Source organism: Euphorbia lathyris, chromosome 7 (genome assembly GCF_963576675.1).
Source record: "Euphorbia lathyris chromosome 7, ddEupLath1.1, whole genome shotgun sequence".
NCBI lineage: Eukaryota > Viridiplantae > Streptophyta > Magnoliopsida > Malpighiales > Euphorbiaceae > Euphorbia > Euphorbia lathyris.
This window is the reverse complement of record NC_088916.1, coordinates 7,466,175-7,481,376: the sequence shown is the minus strand read 5'-3', so window position 1 is coordinate 7,481,376 and position 15,202 is coordinate 7,466,175. Positions and strand designations below refer to the sequence as shown.

The 15,202-nt window shown below is 35.6% G+C and overlaps 1 protein-coding gene across 1 annotated transcript; it reads right to left on the bottom strand.

The window, feature by feature from the left end:
* Positions 1–1,622: 1,622 nt before the first annotated feature.
* Positions 1,623–4,909, bottom strand: LOC136234808 (U2 small nuclear ribonucleoprotein B'' 2-like). Its single transcript, XM_066024290.1, has 5 exons — positions 4,732–4,909; positions 4,242–4,414; positions 3,482–3,578; positions 2,906–2,985; positions 1,623–2,066 (listed from the first exon to the last, which is right to left on the bottom strand). Exons 1-5 carry the CDS (start codon positions 4,802–4,804, stop codon positions 1,788–1,790), a joined length of 702 nt encoding a protein of 233 aa, XP_065880362.1. The 5' UTR covers positions 4,805–4,909; the 3' UTR covers positions 1,623–1,787.
* Positions 4,910–15,202: the final 10,293 nt, after the last annotated feature.

The window sequence follows — 15,202 nt, the reverse complement described above, 5'->3', positions numbered from 1 at the left end:
GACCAAATTCACTTGGTCAGTCACTGACCAGGTGAAAATCACTGATAACAACATACATACTATGAGCAAGATTGGTTCACGTTGGGTTAACGTAAAGAATCCAAAAAGGGTAACAAGTAGAAATGAAAGGAATAACCTGGAATTATCCAGTGTGTTTGTTTCGCTTCTAGAAAAGGAATTAGATATCTCTCATTCTCCTTGTGGTTGTTTGGTTCAAAAGAGGGAGTCAACCAAAGTTGTTGATTCTTTTTATTGGCAATCGTTATACTTACATGTTTTGTATTAATAAATTAATCACATGTAACTATATGAACTAAAATTAATTATTTCAACTATTAAAATTAAAAAACAGTGATAGATGGAAGTATATCATCTGGTGGGAGTATTAAGATTTGACATTACCAATTGTATCTTGTATATCTCGAGTTGATAGTCCTGATGAATTGGTGAGACTTCTTTATTGATCCACGTGTTAGAAGCAATTATCTTCTATCATGGCTTTTGATCCGAGCATATTGATTCATACACATAGTAGTATGTGTTAGCGATATTTTCAAAAATATCCCAATTTTCAATCTTGATACGCTAATGGATTACAAATTGTTAAAATATAAGAGTGGAGCGTGCTAGAAAAGTTAATTCTCGAAGGATATAATGGTAATTAGAAATAAAATAAATGATTTGCATCTAAACTTGATTTCTATAAACGAAGTGATTGGACGACGGCTGCAAGGACTGAAAATAAAAACGTCCCTCTTGGATTCCCGGTTAGGTCAACTGATTACTCGTTTTTTTAAGGCTAGTAAAATAAAATCAACAAACACATATACGTTTTTTTTTTTAAAAATTAATTTTTATTGATTTTTTGTAATTATTTTCAATTATTTTTTGTTACAAATATGGAAAATAAAGCAGAAAAATTACAATTTGGAAGTGTAATTAAACGAGTAAATTACTTGCCAAAAATATGCATAAATAAACAAATATTAATAAACTTGACGTCATGGCTGAGGATTGGTCGTTGGCATCATTGAAGAGCTCGTGTATGAAAGTTTGAAAACTGTTGAACTTTCTGATGATTCTAGGCGTGACATGAGAGAAATAAATTGTTGAAGGACTAAAACAGATATTTGCCAATTAAATGAGAAAATCAGCCACTATACTTGTGAAAATCAAGTTTTAGGTGGTCACTTTCAACATTAATGTTAGCGGCTACAGATGGTTGTTTTGAGTGAAACGAAAAGTTCGATTTTCAATCAAATAAACACCAAAAGCTTGATTATGAGAGGATTAATCGTTTAGAATCACTGAATCACATATAAAAATTATTTATAAGCAGAGAATGGCTCGAAATTGGGGTTTGAATTGGAGGATCTCAGATTGACGAAAATGGCTTGAAGTTGAGAAAGAAGACAACAATGATGAAAATTGATTTGGACAAAATTAGCTTGAATGAGGATTGGGTAATGTTTACCTAGACTAAATTATTGTAAACTATGGGATCTGTCTTTGCAAATCGGTCAAACCACAGGGTTCAATTTTGTATTTTTCCCTTACAAGAAAGATCACTTAAAAGTGTTTAATCAAACCTCAAATTAACATGGGACCAAAAAAAGGATTAGTTAAGAGTCTAATTTTGTAGCTAAAATCAATTTGGTTCATTAAGTTTTAGGCAAAATTACAATATCACAATCAGTTACTGAAAATCTTTGAATGCCATTATACAAAAAAGCCCTCAATCCTCATTCCCCAGTATACCAATTTAAGGCATGAAAGGGAAGACAAACTCACTTCTTGGCATAAGAAATTGCCATAGGATTCTGAGGAGTGATTTTGAAGCCCTGAAGAGCCTGCATTGCCATGGAAGACTGCACATCATCCTCAAATTCGACAAATGCAATACCCGGTTTTGCTTCAATCATTCGAACTTCCCTGAATCCTGGATATTGTTGGAACAGAACTTGTAACATCATGCTAGTAGTTTCGTGCGGCAAATTCTGTATAAACAATATATTGTTTGGTGGAGCTGTTTCTTGTTCTCCCCGGTTTCCTTGTCGGAAAGAGGCCTACATGAGATGGATAAAAAAAAATTCATAAGAATGACGGATGAATATTTCAGTTGAATCAACATCCAGAAGATAACAGTGCATTCAAATTAGATAGAATCTATGTTGCACAGTAACGGACACCGGGAAACATTATTTCTAAAAAAATATAGCTAGGAAACCGAAACAGAAATGGAAACACTAGTGAAGTAGAGTCTCCGTGCAACATCAGATAAAATTTCAAATGGTATCTATTATGGAAAGGTTAGTCATAATTAGATCTTCTTTAAGACATTCAAATGGCAACAGGACTGTTCTTTCAGTTCTCAGAAACTATCCTTATACCAAAATCAAATTTTGTTAAACGAGCAATCGGTAGTTAGGTACCCTCCAAAGTGATATTAGTTAACAATCTCTTTGTAAGCACCAAGCACCTCCCAATGTTTAATAATCAACTAAAATATCTACCATTTAATTAAAAAAAAAAAACTTTGTACTACACACTTTAATAGAAAATCATGTATTTTAGTAAGATTTAAGATATATTTTAGTTTACTTTGTTTTAGAATTATAGTAAACTAGTTCAATTCCCATTAAACACATTAATATATTTTAAGACTTCGTTATTATATTAAAGTCATATTCTTCATTAAATAATTAAAAAAGGAATCTTTATAAACTAAAACTCTATGAACAAAAAAAATGTTATATCTTGAAAGTTTTATGAATAGTAAATAATAGCTATTTCAATATGATACATATATCTACCCCATTAACATTAAAGAGACATTGTTTCTAGAGGGATTAAAGAGTAATGAAGGACAATCAAGTAAATATACATAAATGTAAACCAAACTCACCGGCCCTCTGTGAACTTCAGTAGGTGTACCATTAGCTGCAGCAGATTGTTGAACTTCTTCAGCGCGTCTCTTTTTTTCAGCTGGAATAAGATTGTACGTCAAATCAATGATATGCTTTAAGTAATATGATCTAGGGAATAACATATCAGTCGATCATTTATTATTTCAGGAAGCAAGTTACATCGTACTTGTTAATTAAATCACCTGAGTAATGTTGCTTATATATGCTACATTAGCCAGCATTAGTAGCGTCTTGATTGAAAGAAACTTGCATTTAAATATCCAGTTCATAACTATGTAACTAACCAAACCCGTTGACACTCACAACGCATTACAGAGATCAAGTGTATACGTTTGTCATCAATCATCAACCTATTACTAAGTATTAAATATGTTATCTGCGCATTTTCTTATCAGTTATTTTGAATCCAAACATTCTTGACTTGAAATGTACAATTAACAATACTGATTCACAAACTAAGATTACCAAACAAACAGTCGAGGAACTGAGATGCGTTAATAGTAGTAATTTAAAGGATAAAGTGAAATAGTAACAAATAAGATTCTTCTGCTCACCTTTTTCTTCTTGTTTCTTCTTCTTTTTTGCATTCGGATCATAGACTCCTTCTGCCTCTGTAAGGCAATCAGACTTTGTTTTTGCATACTGTATGCGCTGAAAGGATTCAATTGTATATAACATTACATAAACATTTCATGTGTTGTAAAAAATATATTTGGAAATAGATATGAGTAGTTAAATCTTAATTGAAGGCATTGCTCATAACATATGAAATTGGATAAACTGTCTATCTACAGCTATGCCAAACCCATTGCATTGGAAAACTTTACGTACCTCAATACTCTAGTCCAAAACAAAATTAATTGACACTTTCGTGCAATTTTCTAGTTTTGAATTTTTTTGTAACAAATCACATTCCCTTAACCAAATGACAGAGAAGTATAATATTAACTCATTTTCCATTTCCTACTACAAAAGAAGTTGTAAAATTTAAAAACACAACAGCCTCTCTGCAAGACAAACTCTTCCACAAAAACAAGACACAATGTAGACAAATGGTACGACATAGAAATGTTATAACATAATATCATTGGATGAGTAAAGTAAAGAAAAGAAGATTAGTTCAGAGTAAAATCATGAGGCATGGCAGTAATCTATGAGTAAGCTAAGAAAACTAAATGAATTTACAGAATCGTAATACACTCGTCCAATTCGCAGGAGGGAAACTAAAAAGCACAGGGTATATATTTGGGCTACTGAACAGGTTTAAATGCTTTACACAAATAACAAGTTAATGTTTGTGCTACCTTGACATACCATAGGTTTGTCATAAAATGGAAAACCCTGCATTTGCCGCACTGCATTACTAGCAGCCATCACTTCACTGAAACAAACCCATGCTTGCCCTCGAAGCCTGGGCGTCTTCAAGGCAACAACATCCAAAATCCTTCCATATTGGGAGAACAAGCAATATAGCGATCTCTTCAATTCTGTCAAAGAACAAAGTGCACATTGCATCATTCTTACCAAATTACTTCGACACAGTAAGATTTCGAAATACAGAGAGAAAATGTTTACACATCTCTATAACAGACATTAAAACAAAAACCAGAAGGCGAAATATTTTCACAAAAGAGTTCTATACTAGGGTATATCAAGTCAAATACCTAAAATACAAACTAAATTGAGAATTTCAACAACAAAAACCACTACATATCAGGGAAACATGGAATTGAAATCAAAGTTACATGAAATAGCAAAATCTCTAAAAAAAAATCAACTAAAGAAGAAGAATGAGAGAGATTACCTTCTTTCTTGACCTTCTCATTGAGATTCTTAATGTATATAGTTTGGTTGGGAGGAATATCCGCTGTTAGCATCGTGTCTAAGAACACAGAGCACCACCGGAGTAGAGGAAGGAAATAAAGAGCAGTGAGATAAAATGGAGAAGACAATCTGAAGTTGTTGAGCCCTAGGCCCCTTACCTCTCTCTCTCTCTCTATATCTTTGGGCCTAAAACCACCAATTTGTGTCGGCCTAAAACGTATTTTCCCTTTTCTGAGTCGAATACATGAATATCATAATTAATATAAAATTACAACTAACTCATATCATCAAACTTAATTCTTAATATATCATTATTCTCTATATATTATGATTTTATACTATAATTTAAAAATTCTGGATTCCAATTCATAAATTATAAACCCTAAAAAATATATTCTAGACTTCTAGTTTATAAATTCTAATCTTTAAAGTATATTAAAAGTACTGATTTTACTAATTTGACATAATCCAAAATTATAATTTGACATAGTTGTAAATAGTTTTTCAAAGATGAATTTCTGTGCAGTTTTCCCTTTTCTTTTCTCAAGGGAAAATTACACAGAAATTCATCTTTTAACAGCTATTTACAACCATATCAATTCATAATTTTTTTTTAAAAGTCAAACTAGTAAAATCAGTACTTTTAATATATTTTAAAAATTATAATTTATAAATTAAAAGTCTATAATATATTTTCTAGGATTTATGATTTATGAATTGGAGTTTAGAATTTTTAAACTATGGTATAAAATCATAATATATAGAGAATAATGACATATTAAGAATTAAGTTTGGTGATATGACTTAGTTGTAATTTTACTCCTAACGTTAGGGGTCAAGAGCAATTTTAACTCTAACATTGTCAAGTTGGATCAATTAAAGAAATAATTCATCAAATTGCCTTCTCGGCCATGAATCTTATTATCTACACTTGACACGTGCGTCATTTTATCAGTAACAAATCACAAACTATGTTGAGATGTGAAAAAAAAAATATATAATGTGTTTATACGAATTGGACAAAAAAATTCAAAAAAACTCACCGAATTTATAAATATTAATCTCCAATTCTATTATTACATTATAAAAAACCTGAAATCTTTTTTTTAGAACTAACTGATATGCAGTTGGTGCAGAATAAGGAACGAAATATATGTATTTTATAATAGTGTCTGAAATTGACACAAATTATCAACTTAGGGATAAAATTGGTCTTGGCTACCAACATTAGGGTTAAAGTTGCACCATTTTAGATGTTAGGGGTACAATTGCTCCTGAACCAAAACGTTAGGGTATTTTTGCATCTTAACCCTATATTTTTTAGAGTTAAAATTTATAAATTAAATTGGGTATAAAATTTATAGATTGGACTATAAAAACATACCTATTTTGTGATATATAAAAAAATTATGATATATTTATAATTAATTTTTGTAATATAATGTAATTTTTGAAATTCATCTAATCACGAAAAAGTAATGTTTTTATTATTAAAATATCAAATACACTAATAATTTCGGATATCGGTTTAGTTATTTATATTTTTAGTTGAACTTGCTGATGTGGTATGTTGACTTCACATTGGCTAGTCATAATTATCGACTGTATATTTTAGTGGGAGACTACTAAAAGGTTGTACACTTTTGTGTGCAAAATTAAATATTGTACACCAAAGTATGAAATAGGACAAATGTTGTACACCATGCATGTAATTTACCCGAAATCAATCTGCTAAGAAGTTTGTTAGCTTAGGTCGGGCTCTTCTAATTCAATAAATATGTTAGTCAAATTAAATTTGCTCATTAAGAATGGAATGTCTAATTGATTAGGGGTTAATTACAATCTTACCTGATTAATTCATTAATACAGAAGAATTAGGTTGGGAGCAGTAGCCGACGACTATAACTAGTCAAGTACATGTTTTTAGAATTATCTTTCTTTCATATCTTAAGAATGCCTCTAATTGGAATTCGTTTTTATTTGTTATTTGATTTTACTTTATTTATACAATTTCATTTAATTATTTAATTTTCTAATATTGATGATTCAAACCCCCTTTTACTTTTATTGTTTTTATATCTAGTTATCTTGGAATTAAATCGCTATTAAATCGCTACTAATCTCCTTAGAGTCGACCCTTACTTATCTTGTTTACAATATTTATTTGTTTTGGAGAAGGTCAGAAATTATTTTTTGTGGATGCGACATTGATCATCCTTTAACATGTTTGTGCATTTATTCGTATGCAAAACATGTACGCCACATCTAATTATGTGGCCTTTTCTTTGTTGTGCTCAAAATTTTTTTCGTATATCTTATGATATAAAATACCTTACGTTCTCCCTAATTGGACAACATCCTACTATGTGTATTTCTAAAAAGGTTGTAAGTGTAGGTAAAACTGGAAGGGTAGGAGTTGACACCCATTACAAGAAGAACATTGGTTTAGAAAGAAAAAAGTTTTAAAAGATAGAAAGAGTAGTAATTGTATATTCTCATTGATTCTCGATGCTTAATACAATTGCATTACATATATGGATGGGTAGTACTAGGTGACATCACATGTTCATGTAGTACAATTCCACCGCTGGAATAACAAACTCTACAACAATTCACTAAATGACAAAACAGGGCAAATATACCAAATAACATAAATAAGGCAATAAGGCAATTAACTAGCTTTAACGGACTCTAATACATAATTCACATATTAGTCCTTCTACTTCTATGATGATATGTGACAATACCTCCCTTTTAGCACACTTTAGACCCCAGGAATGATAAAAAAAAAAACCCCAAAAATTGCTGAGGTATCACAGAAGTGTCTTCCCAAGTAGAATCTAAAGCTAAGAGGCCATTCCACTGGATGAGCAATCGAGGTACTACGACATCATTGATGATAATATTGTGACTATTCAAAACCTTCAATGGTTGAACGGAAACATGACCATCATCAAGAGGAGGGAGAAGGGTCAAAGAGGGAGACTGGGATTCTAGCCGGTGTTTAAGGAGTGACACGTGGAAGACATGGTGAACTTTACAACCTTATGAAAGCTTGAGGTGATATGCGACTTTGCCTACTGGGTTAATTAATAATCATGGTTAAGGGTGCAAATCAGCCGAACCGAGACCGAACAAAGGCATGCTCAGCTCGGCTCGAGAAGTGTAGAGACCGGGCTCGGCTCAAGCTCGAAGCTATTCGAGTCTGGAATTTTGGAGCTCAACTTGAGCTCGATATCGGTTTGGCTCGAACTCGAAACTCGTCGAGCGGCTCATTTTGAATATAATTTTTTTGAAACATTTTGAATATACTTAATTGTACCTGGTTAATATTTTATTATCTAAAACCAACCTTCTAATAAAGGAATGCCAAATTTAAACTCTAAAAAAACAAATATAACATATAATTTACAACAAATTTAAAGAAATTAATAAGATTAAATAAATATATAATCTAATAAATTCAAATTTTATGGGCAGCTAAAGGGCAAATTGAATGTTGGACTAAACATTTATGTGTGGTTCAAAGTTACTAATTAAAAAAACTAATAAAAGATTAAATGAACTGGTGTTTAGAAAAGAAATTAGTCGCTTTTTCTCCGATCTTGGAGCTCCTTTATTTCTACGATATTGGAGTTTCTCTTTCTCCGATCTTGGAGGCTTTCTCTGTTGGGGCTCTTTACCACCATCGTTGATCTGTTTTCCTCTTACTGCGCTATGGATTCTGAGATGGAGAATCTGTCTCTGATGTCGAATGAAACCGATGAAGCCCTTGACTTTGCGGATGAGCTTCCGTCTTCCGATTCGCACAATCAGGGTCTTTCGCTCGTTGGTAAGTTTCTTTCAACTAAACCTATTAATTACATGGCTATGAAGACTAGGCTTGCAGATTTATGGCGTCCTGGACGGGGAATCGCAATTTCTGAATTGGATTCTAATCTTTATGTGTTCGAATTCTTTCACTGTGTTGATAAAAACCGTGTTCTCGAAGGGGGTCTGTGGTCGTTTGATAACCATTTATTGGTTCTGAATGATTGGAAGATTGGATTACCACCTGAGGCGATTCCACTAGATTTTGCCGATTTCTGGATACAAGTATATGATCTACCACCGGGGTCAATGTCGGAAACTATCGGCAATCAGATTGGTGATTATATTGGGAAGTTTATTGAGTATGATGCTCTAAATAATTCCAATATTCGCCGTTTATATATGAGAATTCGAGTTCGAATTGATATTAGGCTTCCTCTTAAGATAGTCAAGAAAATAAAGAAATCTCAAACAGAGTTCTCATTCATTGCTTTCAAGTATGAAAGGTTAGCAAATTTCTGTTATCTGTGTGGCTTGTTGGGGCACAATGATAGAGTCTGTGAGATGAATTTCAAGGTTGATACAATTGGTTTGAAAAAGGAATGGGGTGAATGGCTTAAAGCACCTTTACGCAGGGGGTTTGAACCGACTATTTCCAAATGGCTAAGAGAGCCAGGTAGTAGTATCAAATTACAATCAGGGGAGACTAATGGGCCTGTGTTCAAAAATCCAAACTTTTATTCTCAGAATTCGGGAGGACTTAAGGTTATAGGTAAACAACGTATTGAGGAGTATAAGGAGAATGAGGTGAATTCCATAAAGGAAGGGACTGATATGGATACTTCTATTAATGAGTCGGAGGATACCTGTCTGGAGTTCCAAGATGATAGAAAGCATAGAAGATCAATGAATCAAGATACAGATATCTCTAAAGGGGCAACAATTAGTGAAGGTCCAAACACTAGCAACATTAAAGTTCAGTTTTCTGCATCAGAGGTAGAATCTTGTTTAAACAAGGATCAGTCTATCTCTTTTACTCATGATTTGGCGAGACCTGAAGTACAGGTCCACCAATCCAAATGATTTGCTTAAGTTGGAACTGTCGGGGTCTGGGAAACCCCCGGGCAGTTCGGTCTCTTGGTGAGTTATTGAAAGCTCATAATCCCAGTTTGGTTTTTCTGATTGAAACGTTAGTTCATAAAAATAAGATTGATAGTATTCGCAGACAGTTTGGCTTTGATGGTTGTTTTATGGTTGATAGTCAAGGTAGGAGTGGTGGGCTGGCTATGCTTTGGAAAAATAACAAAAATGTAGTCATCTCTGGCTATTCTGGTCATCATATTGAAGTAAAAATTACTGATGATAGTCTGGGGGATTGGAACTTAATTGGCTTCTACGGGTTTACTGATAGAAACCTTCATGGTGAGTCCTGGGATCTTCTTGCGGCAATTGCGGCTAACATTAGCATTCCTTGGGTTGTGGTGGGTGATTTTAATTGTATCCTTAATCAGAATGAAAAGAGAGGTGGTGCTTTATACCCGGTTTATCTTATGAAAAGGTTTGCTGATGTGCTTTTGACCACGGGTCTTAGTGAATTGGTACTTGAAGGAAGCCGTTTTACTTGGGAGAAAAGTAGAGGGTCCGCTGCTTGGATTCAGGAGAAGCTTGACCGCTGTTTTGCTTCGGCTGAGTGGTTTCTTTGGTTTCAGAATTACAGGCTTACGAATCTTATTGCTGGTTACTCGGATCATAATCCGATTTTGTTGGAAACTATAGGTCGCTTTTCTTCTCAAAAGGCTTATAGATTTCGGTTTGAAATGGCTTGGCTTAAGGAAGCGGATTTTGTGGAAAGAGTTAAAGAGAGTTGGGCGGGAGTTAGTAATCTGAATCTTGTTTCAAAATTGGATGCCTGCTCTGCGTCTATGGAACAATGGGGTAGAAATTTCAGAAATCGGTTTGCAAGGAAAATAAAACAAAGCAAGGCTCTAATGGTACAATTACGGGATAAAGAGGACAGTATTTCAATTAAGCACTATCAGGCGGCGAGAAAACAATTGAATTACTGGCTTAAAGTGGAAGATACTTATTAGCGTCAGCGGGCTAAACAGTTCCGTCTCTCGGAAGGCGATCGAAACATGAGATATTTTCACGCCAGCGTTACTAGTAGGAAAAGGGCAAACCGTATTGAGAAACTCCTTGATAGCAATAATGCAGAAACGGTGGATTCCCAGGGAATTTCCTCGGTCGTTCAGTCCTATTTTGAAGACCTTTTCAGTTCTGCTCAGGTATCTTCTTATGACCTTGTTAACTGTGTTTCGAATCTGGTTTCGTCTGAAATGAATGTGAATTTGCTTGCTCCGTTTTCGCTTGAAGAATTCAGATCTGCTATTTTCCAGATGCATCCTAATAAATCTCCGGGTCCTGATTGTTGGTCCCTGGTAATTAGTTCCAAGGGGGGGGGGTTAGGAACTAATATAACTTTTTCCCGTTTTAATTAATCTGACCAGAAGTTATTTTGAGAGTTTATTAACTTAGCTTTTTGGTCAGCTTGGTGAGATATGTTTGAAGACTGCTTTAGTCAGATGTTAACTAAAGTTGTTTTCTTATGAGTTGAGAATTGACACTCTTGGAGGTCAGCTTCTTAACTCAGCATCACTTATTTACTCAAGGTCAGCTTATGCAATTTATATGCTGAGTAAATAGCAAACAACACATACAATATAAAGGAGAGTTCAGAGATTACTCAGTATCACTTATCCTGGTTCAGCCTCTCTGCCTACGTCCAGTCCCCAGAGTCCTCCGGGCTTTTTGAATCCAATACTGAGCTCTTTTAAAGGTAGAGCACAAACCAATTACAAGGCAGTTGAATATGCAAGAGTACCTTCCTCTATTCTTCTACTCAACTCCTACTAAGTGCTACAACCCAGCACCTAGATTTCTCTACTACTGAAATGCTTACAACCAAGCACTCAGCTTTACACTCTCAATATTTCTATTGATCACAGACTTGTTCCCTTTTTGAACTAAAGAACACTTTAGATGATTACAACTCAATCTAGCATTTACACATAGAATAGAAACATCGGTGTAAGATTCTTTTTGTATTTGAGTGCTTTTTTTTTAAAACTTTCTCTCTTGTATTTTTCTTTTTTATACTTCAATGTTTATCCATGTTTTTCGATTGTCCTTTTATAGAAGGAAATCTGTAGATTTGATCGTTTTGAATTGTCCTAACCGTTAACATCAAAACGGCTCTTTTGGGGAACAATTTCTGGAAAGCTTCAGTCTGTACCTCCATTCCCAATTTCTGTTTTCTTCAGGCGTCAGATTTGTTTTCTAGCGTCTGGTTTGTTTGTTTGTGCCAGTTGTCTGTTTTCAATAATCCAACGTCCCATGACTCTCGGAATTAGTCTTTTAGGTGTCTTCGAGGTTCCAATTATTGGTGCAGAAGATTTGCAGACTTTGTCTTTTTGTGAACGAGTCCTTCATGCTGTCCTTTGTTTGTTCTTTTCGAATGTTTCACGGTTCATGCTGAGTTCCTTTAAGGTCAGCTCCGTTTTGTTTAACCGCTCCTGAAGAAGTCTTCAGCTTTAGTCAGCTTCGTGTTGTTTCTGAATTTTAACTCCACTCAGCTTCTATTCTGTCATGCTGAGTTCCTTTCTACTCAGCTTCGTTTCTACTGACTTTTGTCCTGTCTTTTACTTTATGTATTTTTGCACTCAAGATTTAACAAACATATTAGTACAATTAAATCAAAGCATCTAAATTTAATTGCCTCTTAATCATGGATGATTTTGTCAAATCAAAATCTTGTGGAAAGGTGTTTCAACAAACTCCCCCATTTTGATGTTGGCAAAATACATAATTATGGAACTCAGTTATAAGTTACCCCATGATTGAATTATATGGAAACTACTCCCCCGTAAGGGTTGCATCTGTTTCTGAACTTTCCATGTTTTAATTTTGAAATAGACTCAGGGTGTGTGGCTAACTAGATTTAGTTCAAGTGTGTCTTGAGTTTTAGTCAGAAATGTTTGAATACTTAGTTTGGTTCATTCATCAAATGCTAAGTATCAGTTTGTTCAATTTTGAGAGGTGAGACATTCGAAAGGAAAACCAGTTCATTGAGGCATACAAAATACAGCATACAACTTAACGTATCAGTGCCTACCAAAAAGAATTTCTAGACAAAAACACTAGTCTTAACCTTTTCCTTCAAAAAAAAACAACAGGAGGTGTAAATTGTGCTAGTTCCCCTAGCTTTAACTTCTTCTTCTTGTCTTCACTGTGTAGCCTTACCTTTCCCTTTCACCCTGCTTCCAGATGCACCTGTCTCTTTTGGAGTTCCATCTTGAGGTCTCTCCCCCGTTTTGCCGGCATCACCCTTATAGACGAAGGTGTTATTGCGTGCAGCTGAGGATAGAACACCGGAATAACGCTGTAGGTGCTTCGTGCTCTCACTCAAGCCATCTATGACAGGGGTGCAATCATCACGAACAGTTCGAGGCACAGGGATAGAGCCAGTAATCAGGTTTATTATACATTCATGAGACTTGCTGAGCCACGTGAGGGAGCTGGTTATTTGGGCAAAAGATTGATGAAACATCTTCAAGAGAGCAGAATCATAGAAGATGCATTGACCAAGGTCATAACTAACAGCCTTGCGAGTGCTTGGTGAAGAGTGGTCACTAACTGGGTCAATCTCCATCTGGGCTTTGTGGACACTCAGAAGACTCACAGCTTCACTGAGTTGGTCAATTTGACATTGAGAGGTGGAGGAAATAAGCTCTCGAGTACAGAGGAGATCAGCAGTCAGCTTGTCAAAGCATTCCTTCAACTCAGTAGATGTGGCATATGCAGGATTTGCCGGGGCCCCAAAGTTGGGCAGATTTTCTTGGAGATTGGCAAATTGTTGATTCAATTCGGCCGAAGTGGCATAGCCAGGAGTAGGGACAGAGATGTTGTTGATTTTGTCTTCAATGGAGTTGATATGATTGATCATTAGTAAGAAAATCTCAGTCAGCTTGGTAATGTGCTCTTGAGTAGGTTGTTGGGATTGGACAGTCGTCATAATGTTGATAAGATCTTTGAGTCCCTTAAGTTCCGTGAGAAGCTGAGCAATGGAGGTGGTAGGAGTGGACTCAGCATTGGCAGTTTTAACAGTAGCAGAAGTGCTGAGCTCTTGCAGAAGAGATTGGGCCGTTTCCATGAGGCGACGTCCAGCCTGAGTTGCTGTGAAATGGGCTTGGTGCTTATCTGAAACTGGTTCGGACACAGGAATGGGGGTGGAGCTGGATGGTGGTAGAGTTTGGTCTTGATGAGAATGTGGGGTGTTAACAGGTGGTTCCATAGCAGCTTTCTTATGTTGAGTCACTAGTTCTGCGAGATCTTGCTCTGCAGAGTTTGGATTGGGTGGAGTCTTGGCATGTTCCTCAATCTGAGTAACAGTGGCTTGATTTTCATTCATATTAGTGGAAGGAGACTCATTGTGATGAGAAAAATACTCAAATTGGATAGAGGAGGGATCTGTAGTTGGCTCAGAGGGAGAATCTGCCAAGAGATCGATAAGGAAAGGTTTGTTGGCCTTCTTCTTAACTCTTCTTTGGGACTTGGTTTTGTGCGGTGATATATCAGTTTGAACATTTATATCCTCATTCTCAGGTTCAGCATTATGTACCGGCGCAATAACGTCCAGCTCAACATGATCAGGTTCAACAGTTTTTAAAGCGGAGCACCTCTTTTTCCTTATCAAAGGCTGTTCTGGAGACTCTTTACTTTCTTCCTCGGGTATAGTTTGCCCTTTCCTTGATTCTGCTAATTCAGGTGTAGCCTGAGACAGGTTTGCATCAGTATGCTTTCCTCTGGTCATAGCCCTCCTTTTTCTGGGCACAGTGTCAATGTCCTTGGCACAGGTGGCAAGTGTCTTCCTTTTCCTTTTCTCTTTTGAAGGATCGGTAGCGACATCCTCTGATTCAACCTCTGGTACAACATTAACTTCTGCTGGCTCATCCTCCTCAATTTCTTCTTGCTCAGCATTGATTCCTTCCTCATCCTCCTCAACTTCAAGTCCTTTTAATGGTTGGTTGTGTACTAGCCCAAACAATAGTGCAGCAGTAATCTCAGATCCTAAGCTCTTAACCTCACTGATCGTTTCTATGTTGTGGTCTGCAAGAATTTTCGTGATTAGAGAGCCTAACCTGAGTTTCTTTCCTCCGTGTTGAAAAGCACTGACCAGAAACACAGGTAAGTTGAGTGGATTGTAGGTTAGCATGTGCCAAATAAAGCACTGCTCAAAGTTGGATGCAGATGAGGCTGCGTTGAGTTTAGGGAAAATGAAGTTAGTGAGGATAAAATGCGCCATTTTCTGGTGTTGTCCTAAGCAAGTACTGGGCACTTCTCCTTTGTAGTTTGCAGGTTTGCAAAACTCCTTAACGTGGTCGAGCTTTTCTTTCGTTGTTCTGAACTCTGTTCCTTTGTTAGGCAAGTTCAGTAAGGTAGCTAGATACGACGGAGTGATTATGATCTTGCGACCTTTAACATGTGTTTCCAAATAGTCGACATCATCTTTATCAACCTTGAGACCAGAGTAGAATTCCTTAACAAGATGTGGATAGGAAGTTCCAGGTAGAGAGAAGAGACCT